This window comes from Miscanthus floridulus, chromosome 2 (assembly GCF_019320115.1).
Source record: "Miscanthus floridulus cultivar M001 chromosome 2, ASM1932011v1, whole genome shotgun sequence".
Taxonomy (NCBI): Eukaryota; Viridiplantae; Streptophyta; class Magnoliopsida; order Poales; family Poaceae; genus Miscanthus; species Miscanthus floridulus.
The window spans coordinates 54041434-54050248 of record NC_089581.1 but is presented as its reverse complement, the minus strand read 5'-3'; the positions used below and the strand labels follow the sequence as shown (position 1 = coordinate 54050248).

The 8815-nt window shown below is 45.0% G+C and overlaps 1 protein-coding gene across 15 annotated transcripts; it reads left to right on the top strand.

Moving 5' to 3' along the window:
• Positions 1–930: 930 nt before the first annotated feature.
• LOC136524201 (uncharacterized) lies at positions 931–8371 on the top strand. 15 transcript variants are annotated; one of them, XR_010776177.1, is made up of 10 exons: positions 931–1319; positions 1554–1608; positions 1687–1934; positions 2647–3535; positions 4194–4304; positions 4426–4735; positions 4812–5666; positions 5815–6556; positions 6639–7225; positions 7906–8366. XR_010776177.1 is itself a non-coding variant. In XM_066517667.1 (9 exons), the coding sequence occupies exons 7-9, from the start codon at positions 5826–5828 to the stop codon at positions 6785–6787; spliced, it is 483 nt and encodes a 160-aa protein (XP_066373764.1). In that variant the 5' UTR covers positions 931–1319; positions 1554–1608; positions 1687–3535; positions 4194–4304; positions 4426–4735; positions 4812–5666; positions 5822–5825; the 3' UTR covers positions 6788–7225. The 15 variants fall into 15 exon arrangements, 4 of the variants coding, with proteins under 4 accessions (XP_066373764.1, XP_066373754.1, XP_066373767.1 ...); XR_010776184.1 differs by having other exon boundaries at positions 1687–3535; positions 5815–5930; positions 7172–7225; positions 7906–8371; XR_010776183.1 differs by having other exon boundaries at positions 1687–3535; positions 5815–5943; positions 7172–7225; positions 7906–8370.
• Positions 8372–8815: the final 444 nt, after the last annotated feature.

Genomic DNA, 8815 nt, shown 5'->3' with positions numbered 1-8815 from the left:
ATTAAGCTTTTTAGAAGAAAAAAATGCTAAACAAATGTAGAATTAAGACATATTTTAAGCTTGTAGAATACGTATCTGGTGGAGTGTGGATTCAAATTTCAGCTTGAAAAGCAAAATCGCCGTGTACATTTTGGCGACCTCAAACATACAGTAACGCCGAGTGGCCAGCTGGGTACACACTAAATGTTAATCGAAATAGTATTTTTCTCTCACAATAAATCAACCAGAACAGTGTTTTTGCTTGTTTTTTCAATAAACCGAACGGAGCCTAAACGTTGTCAGTGGTAGATTTCAGGCTGGCAGCTCAAACTTCGCAGGATCACAGTGCAGTTTCGAGCAGAGCATGCAGCGTACGCAGTCGATCAAAACTTGAAAGCATGTGTACCACGGCAGAAACAGTAGCTAGATAGATACAGGAGTCGCTGTTGCTTATTTTCGTGAGAGAGCCTGACGAAGTGCTCCGCTCCTGCCGGGCGTACATGAGCTGCTGGACCCTGGACCTGGAGGGCTGCATCTGATTGTTCGTTTGGCCGGCGGCAAGTAATTGTAGGAGTTGCTTATGCTCAACTACTACTACTAGCTACAGACGGAGGAGTGCCCTGTAGCTAGGCCACCTGGGAAGGAATTTTACACAAACATGACGCTGTTCCTGGACAAATCGATCGGGGCTCTGCTACAGGTGCCCGTGCCTATCCACCTGCGATGATACGAGATTATCAATGGGCGAGTGATCTACCATACTCTCTTAAGGCTGTATTACCTACCATACTCTCTTAATGCTGTATACCAAAATTGACAGCCCCTGCCTCCACGTCACCTAACAATTCCTTCCGTCCGATCCATACATCCAGCGATCAGGTCCGTCCGATCCTCCTCCCTTCTGGCCTCACCTGGAACCTTCCTCAGCAGCCGCAGCACGCTGCCCGCAAACACCCGCGGCCTCCTCGCCGTAAAAAAGAAAGAAAGAAAAATAAACCCGCGGCCTCCTCGCCACGCCGCCGCCTCCTCCGCACGCCCCGCCCTCTCACCAGCGCTCCACCGCTGTCCTGGCTGCGGCGTCCCAGCAGGCGACCCCCGCTCCACGCCGGTCACGCCGGCGCAGCCCCGGCCCGCTCCGCCGTCCCCGGCTGCACGCCGCGCCCTCGCATCTACGCTCGCGTGCATGCTGCTGCTGCCATCGCTGGTGAAGGAAGATGTAGCCCACTGGTGCGTCCCTCCTCCGCTCCATCTCCGGTTCCTCCGATTCAGGTGCCGCACATCCCACCGGACTTTCAGGCGCACAAGGCGTAGACTGTTTGCGGCTTCCAGGAACGGAAACGGTGAGTTCTCATGCTTCGCTGCAGAAAATAAATGGATACCTTCCGTCGTCCTCTACAATTCAGTTGCTTTTGTTTTCTCATACACATGGTACCTTTGCTTATAGAAATTTCTGTCCACACTGAAATTTTAAATGGCATGTGAACAAATACCAACTGAATTCAGGTATTAATGCCTGCGTACGTGTCCTTTTTTTTGTTGTGTGGGTTTCTAACCGTGTCGTAAATACTCTACAGATTATTGGTGTGTCAAAACTCTGCTCATACTGTGTCAAAACTCTCATTTTGACAGGTACTCTCCTTTTGCAACTCTGCTCATACTGTGTCAAAACTTACATTTACTGACTTGCAATGCTACTACCTCTTACAGATTTGGGTATTTTGTGCATGATTTTCCTCCCCTGAAGTACCATTTCATCTAACAGTGGTGCAGGTGATCAAAACCACAGATTTTGGACAACCCGAGATGAAAATGGCATCTCATGTTACTTACAAATATAAGTACACCTGAACTGCTTGCTTACCATGTCACGTCGGCTTGCTGAATTCTGTCGGATGCAATTTGCCCTTATGGCTACACTACAAACCCCTTCACCTTCTCTACATCTGCTATTTTCTGTATGTGTCCTCAGGTTCATGCCAACATTCTGCGTTCCGATCCAATAGGAAGACATATATAGTAACCACTTCTATGATTACTGCAGAGACCTGATAGCCTTATAATTTCATAGGGAAAAAGACTTACATCACTTAGCTACTACATTAGCTACCCACGGCTTATTTTTCGGGCCATACTATATGTCTGTGTTACTGCCTTTGTCATGTACCCTCCTAACATTTCTTATATAATTAGATCCTCCAATCCAATCTTCTAACAAGTTGTATACTCAATGGTGACCTTCAAGCCGTGAACTTACCTATAGTATCTTTTCCTGATGATGGATAGAAGTCTAACCTTTCCATAAATATGTTCATACACACACTGATCCAAAAGTAAAACAGATGTTCCCGGAGTACTACCACTATTACACCTACTGTTCTTAGTATAAGGAGCAATTACCATTATTTTTTCCTGTTTCTTTGAGCTTCTAACTGAGTATTCATAAATGTTCCAAAAAAAATCTCTTAGCCTATACTTTAACTGTTGCTCTTGCTGCACCTGATAGGAGCGTATGTTAACATATTGCCTCTCTACATTTAATTGAACATTATACAGACCTACCAAGAAGAAAAATACGTTCTGTTTATGTATGACCATACTGCATATAGCAACATAAAATGAGAAGTTCACGGTACTGTGCCTTGAAATCTACATCATTCTGTTTTGCAGATCATTGTTCCTTCACCTCTCATGACCATGCATATGCCTCCACTTTCTTATGGCCATCTTTCAGGTCCTGTCATTCAGGTCCATGTAATTAATGCTATCTTGGTACTGCTCCTATAACTCTATGAGGATATCAATTGGCAGAGTCACTTCGTTGCTTGAAAACCATTCCAACTGGTATGGTGATGTATACAAACAGCATCAAATTAACTTCAATTTTATGTTGCTATGGCCTCGTTCGGCTGGTCGAGTTTGCGGCTGAACCGGCTGGAGCTGGTTGGACCCCGTGACCCAAGCGAGGACCAGCCGTTCGGGTGGTCTACAATATTCAGCTGCCGCCATCCCACTCTCTCTCCCGTCTCATTCGGTCGCACGCTTATGGTTTGCACCGCTCCTAGCTGGCGCCATCCTCACTCACTCTCTCTTCTCGCCTTGGCCCGCGCCGTTGGTCCCTCGTCGCCGCCGGACGCCGTCCGTTGTAAACCCCTCCCATCCCTTTTTCCAGGCTAACGAAGGTGACATCCACACGGGCCTTCTCGCTGGTTCTGGTTCGGTGGCGCCTTCTCCGAGCCGTAGCCGTCTTTCGAACCAGATCCAGCCGATTCGTCGCTGCCGGCGGGAGATCCGCCTTCCACGGCACCGGATCCGTCACCTCCTCCTGCTTCTCCGAGCCGTAGCCGTCTTGCGAACCAGATCCAGCCGATTTGTCGTCGCCGGCGGGAGATCCGCCTTCCACGGCACCAGATCCGTCACCTCCTCGTGCTTCTCCGAGCCGTAGCCGTCTTGCGAACCAGATCCAGTCGATTCGTCGCCGTCGGCGGGAGATCCGCCTTCCACGGCACCGGATCCGTCACCTCCTCCTGCTGCCGCCGTGCCTACAACGGTATTTTCGGTATGCTTCCCTCTACTGCTATCCCATTTTGTGCATGCCGCTATCAGATCCGCTGGGTTAGGGTTGCAAGTTTTCTGCTGGGAGGTGTGGATGCCTAAGTAGAGACGGATTATTAGGGACACATTGGCCTTGCACATCCGTTGCATTGAGGTTTAGAATAAACTCTATTTTTTTAATGTTTTCATTTACACTTGGCTCCCCTGGTTTGTCATGTACTCCAATGATGGATGAGCTGTACATCTGTGTCCTCATACTCCTGCTTATGCAGTAAGGCAATAAGCAATATGCGGATGTGCCTTTGATTCAGTTTCACTAGAAAAACAATGCAATGTTTGAGCCTATAGTTTACCAATACATGTTGGCTTGATGATTCAAATGCACAGAGTTGTATACATCCAAGCAACCGTTGCATTCAGTAGGTTTCACCAGTGGAACTGATAGCCTGTATGCGTCATTTGACCTATTCAGCAGCTGTTCAGTACTACTGATGTGGTTACTTCTTTTGTTATAATTACAATGATTAGGTTACTTCTTTTGTTACTTGTATAATATGTTGTTAATATAAAATACATACAGTTCCTATTCGGAAATTATACATTTGCTTGGGAGTACTTTGGCAAGCATTTAGCTTTGACATTGGAACATGTTTATCATGTAGGTGTGTTCTTTCGAAGTATATATACTGGCACCGTCGTCAACAGCTTCCTGCTCCCCACCGGAATCCCCCTGGTACAACTTGCGGTCCAAGCGTGTGAAGCAAGAAATCAAGGCAAGTACACAATTCTGACCATTGCATTGTATTTTAGTTATTTCGTTGAATCCTTTAGTTTTTTTGCGATCCATTAGTACGTCCAACCACAAACGACAATAGCCCTTCCACGTTCCAACAGATGCCTCCAAAGCGTGCAACTTGGACCGAGGATGAAACCAAGCTACTGCTGGACCTTGTCTTCAAGAGAAGGAAAAGTGTAACTTCACTTAGCAGGGTCTCACCACTGGTGGTTGGCACAACATTTATACTTATTTCCCCCAGTTTGATAAGAGACAATGCAACAATAAGCTAGGATACCTAAAAAAGCCTATCAGACATGGAAAGATGGGCTGACAGCCACTGGGCTTGGGAGGAACCCACGTACGGGCGCCATTGATGCTGACACTGAGTACTAGGAAACTCAAGAAGGTTTGCAGCCCATGAACTCGGTATGTGATCTTGATAACAGTTCCGATTACATAGGTTATATTGTTTAACATTATGTGCTTCTCTTGTTTTTTTTAGGATGGTAGTCTGAGGTCCTCCGTGGTAGGCAACCTCCCTTCCTGGACCAATTGGAGGCACTGTTTGGGGACCGCAACCGGAACACGGGCTGCTTCGTGTCCGCTGGTGGTATTCGGGAGTCAACGCCTCCTGCTGCCTTGCGTCGGCTAGACTTAGGCGGCCCATCCAGCTACCAGTCTAGTTCGAAGAGGGACAACAGGGATCATGTCAACAGCCCAGAGAAGAAGAAGAATTGCAATGTGGGGGAATACATTGCCCGGTTGTCTGAGAGCATTGTTGCAAGGGGCGCATCAAGGGATATAGAGCGGACCCGTGAATAGGTGGAGGTAGACGAAGCTATGCAACTTTTAAGAGATGACGGTGTGCCAGCCACTTCAGACATGTTCTTCTTGGCAACGGATTTGTTCAATAACTCAGTGCCTCGGCGGGTGTTTAAGAATCTGCTGACATCTGAAGAACATATGGCGTGGCTGACATATCAAATGAACAAGAACAAGAAGTAGTTCAGCAGCTGGGATATTGAGTTTGGTGTGAAGCAACGGTGGCATTTGAGTGTCGTCTTTTATTCTTTACATTCATTGCTGTCCTGGTTGTGTTGAGGTTTCATGTCTTGTAACGGGGCCTTTGCCCAAAAACCATGTGTCGTATTTTTTCCAGAACTTGTTATCAGTTGTATGATGCGATGTATTTGTTTGAGGTGCCAGTCATGACTTGGTTGTTGAAACTATAAATTATTTCATTGTTAACAGATGCTTTAAAGTGATCTATGTTTTTAACACATCACAATGGGGTACTTTTGTTGCAGGTACATCAGAGACTAGTTGCAGAGATCATCAGTGATCGACAAGCTTGAAGGTGTGTATGCCTTTTCCAGTTTTTATGTAATACAGTTGTAATTTGATAACATCTCATATGCAGTTGTAGTTCTATGAGTGTTACAGTTCAATTGGAAAAGGCTAACTTGTAAATGGTTTGAGTCTAAAGTGCTCTTATTGCTTGGCAGCATTTAGGGGCATGGACAATAACGACGAGGAAAGTCAGAATTCAAGTGAGATGAGCTTCAACGAGGTGGTTACTGCGACTATGGCTGTAGGCATTGCAATTTGGGACATGCTGCAGGTACCAACACAAGGTAACCCTTATGTCCCAGTGCCTGAGCCTACCGGAAGACAGTGGGTAGATATTTTGTTGTCAGATGCTGGTAGGTGCTATGAAAACTGCCGAATGTGGCCTGAAAATTTGGTTATGTTGCATAGCATACTACGTGATAGCTATGGCCTAAAATGCAGTAGGGAGCTTGAATCAATTGAAGCTTTAGCCATGTTTCTATGGGCATGTGGTACAAATCAATGCTAGAGACAAATGCATGAGATTTAGGAGGGGGTTGGGGACATGTAGCAAGGCATTTGCCCATGTTCTAGCTGCCATGATTGGATTTGCAAATGACATAATTAGGCCTAGGGACACTAGTTATTCAGTAGTGCCCGCTGAATTGGTGGAGTACTCGTCGTTTTTTGATGGATGCATAGGCGCCATGGATGGCACTCACATAGATGTCATAGTTGATCAAGGAGTCCGTGATAACCACATTAATAGGAAAGGAAGGCCAACCCAAAATGTGATTGCGATCTGTGACTTCGACATGAGGTTCACATATATTGGGGCAGGGACAGAGGGTTCTGCACATGATATGCGGGTCAAAAGAAAGGCAGAAGTCGATGCCTCTTTCCCACATCCACCGTCAGGTTAGTTGAACTTAGATAATTTGGTTGTGTAGGGTTGTAGCTAATTGTATGTTAACTGTTCAGTTGCTGTGAATTTATGCAGGCCGCTATTACTTGGTGGACTCCGGTTACGCACTTCGCCACGGGTATCTAACGTCGTATCCAAATAAGAGTTATTGGGTGAAGGAGTTCCAGACAAGGAGGGCAACAGATGCGCAGGAGCTGTTCAACCGGCATCATTCCAAGCTATGAAATGTCATAGAGAGGACATTTGGGGCAGCGAAAGCAAAGTGGCACATGTTGAAAGGCATACCTCACTATTAGGGGACCAAGCAAACCCAGATAATTATTGCTCTTTGTGGACTGCACAACTATGTGCATGAGCTGGAGGGTCAGAATCAACAACTGTGGATCAGGCAGGCGCCAGACCTTGGTCCTTTGGGTCAAGTGGCAGCTATGGCATTGGGAGATCCTAATGACATGGAACATGTCCGCGAGTGGATAACATATGGACTGTCACTCCTTGGGAAGACAATATAAGTGAAACAATTTTGTTTTGTGGCTGTTATAACATAAGTAATGCAATTTTCATCCTGGCTGCCTAGTTTGGTCTAATGAGGATATGTTGACATGCAGGTGAAGTAACTGCCAACATGGTGCAACAGGGCCACTTCTTAAAATTTGCTTGAGGTATTACTAAGCAAATCGTTGTCCAATATATATGCTTCCTTATTGTTGTTTGTAATATGACAACTTGATGGATAAGTCCTGATGCACACTAGACACACTTAAACCATGTGTAGTTTTTAGCATTACCAACACTTTCATGTCTGCTCTGTTGCCGACACATAAGATTGGTCAATATCTGTACTAGTTGGGCATCCATAGACATGAGATTTGGTTGGACATTGCTTGTTATTGTCTAAATAAAATTATGGAATTTACATGCAGTGCACCATTCTTAGCTATATTGTACTTTGCTTTAGCACGGGAGCACACATCTCTTGTGTAACATGGTTGTAGGAATCAGGATAGACAAGGTAGTGTAGGTTGCAGGATATATCAAAGTTGAGGCAATGAAGGCTTCGTTTTTATATCTTCACATTTCAAACAAACTGGTTCATATGGCAAAAGATTCAAATTTGTTAACTGATGATTGGTAACTTCCCAACAGGATGACTACACTGACTGCCTTCTTTTGTTTCTTTATGAAGTACTGCAGAGTAGTATTATGTTGGTTTGAGTTCGCTTTAAAAATTACAAAACCCTAACAATTGCTAACTTGAACTGTTAGTGCAAGTAGTGTACTGATGTAATATTATGTTGCTCATTTCCTTGCTGGTGGGTTTGAACTTCTTGTTTTTGTCCAGAGAAAAGCTGGTTGGTTCATTCCTTGCTGCTGCGATTGAACAAGTTGGAGCTCAGCCAGCTCTGGAAGCTTGATGCATGTTTAGGAATTCTTTTGGTTTCAGTTTGTATCTGAAAGCTGTTGTCGTTTCAGAGCTGATTAGCTTGATGTAGGTTTAGGATTTTTTTTTTGTTTCAGCTTGTATCTGAAAGTTGTTGTCGTTCTAGAGCTGATCAGCTTGATGCATGTTTAGAAAAATCTGTTGTTAGTACAGTATACATAAAGGTGCTATTGTTCCAGAGCTGATGCAGTTTGGGTGAAATTCTGTGCTGCATCATCTAGATGCATGTTTAGGATTTTTTTTTTGTTTCAACTTATATCTGAAAGCTGTTGTACTGAGCTGTTTCATTGATAAGTAGCACAAATAGCCTTCGGACAGAGATGTTTGAATTTGAAATCGAAATGCATTTAATGAGGACGTGGGGCCATTTTTTTAATGCAGTTGCTTTATGGTTCAGCCGGCTGATTCTGATGCTGTTGGCTGGTGTGAGCCCTGTGCCGACTTTCAGCTCCAACTGGTTTCAACCAAAAACTTCACCAGTCAAACGAGGCCTATATGCAGCTCAGCGGAGGCCTAAGGATTCAGTTTATGCTTCGTCTTCCTTTTGTTTATGTAGACTTGAATTATTCAACCCTGTGGGCTGTGGCACTAATTCTAATCTTACCGTTACACTCAGCTGCTTCCTCTTATTCATCAAGACTTACATTGATGTACCAAGCTGCATGGAACCGGTAAACTCTAGTTATGCGGCCTGTTCGCTGGTTGGTTTTTGGGCTGATAAGTCCGGCTGGTGTTGGTTTGTTATGAGAGAAAAACACTAGCTAATAAGCTATGGCTGAAACGGCCTGTTCGCTAGTTGATTTTTGGGCTG

What these genes read in the sequence shown, in the direction of transcription:
- LOC136524201 (XM_066517670.1), top strand. Translation starts at nt 5,826, where the DNA reads ATGGACAATAACGACGAGGAAAGTCAGAATTCAAGTGAGATGAGCTTC. An exon ending in GCTGCAGGTACCAACACAAG is followed by an intron (nt 5,944 to 6,340) that starts GTAACCCTTATG and finishes ATGGATGCATAG; the next exon opens with GCGCCATGGATGGCACTCAC. An exon ending in TTTCCCACATCCACCGTCAG is followed by an intron (nt 6,557 to 6,638) that starts GTTAGTTGAACT and finishes GAATTTATGCAG; the next exon opens with GCCGCTATTACTTGGTGGAC.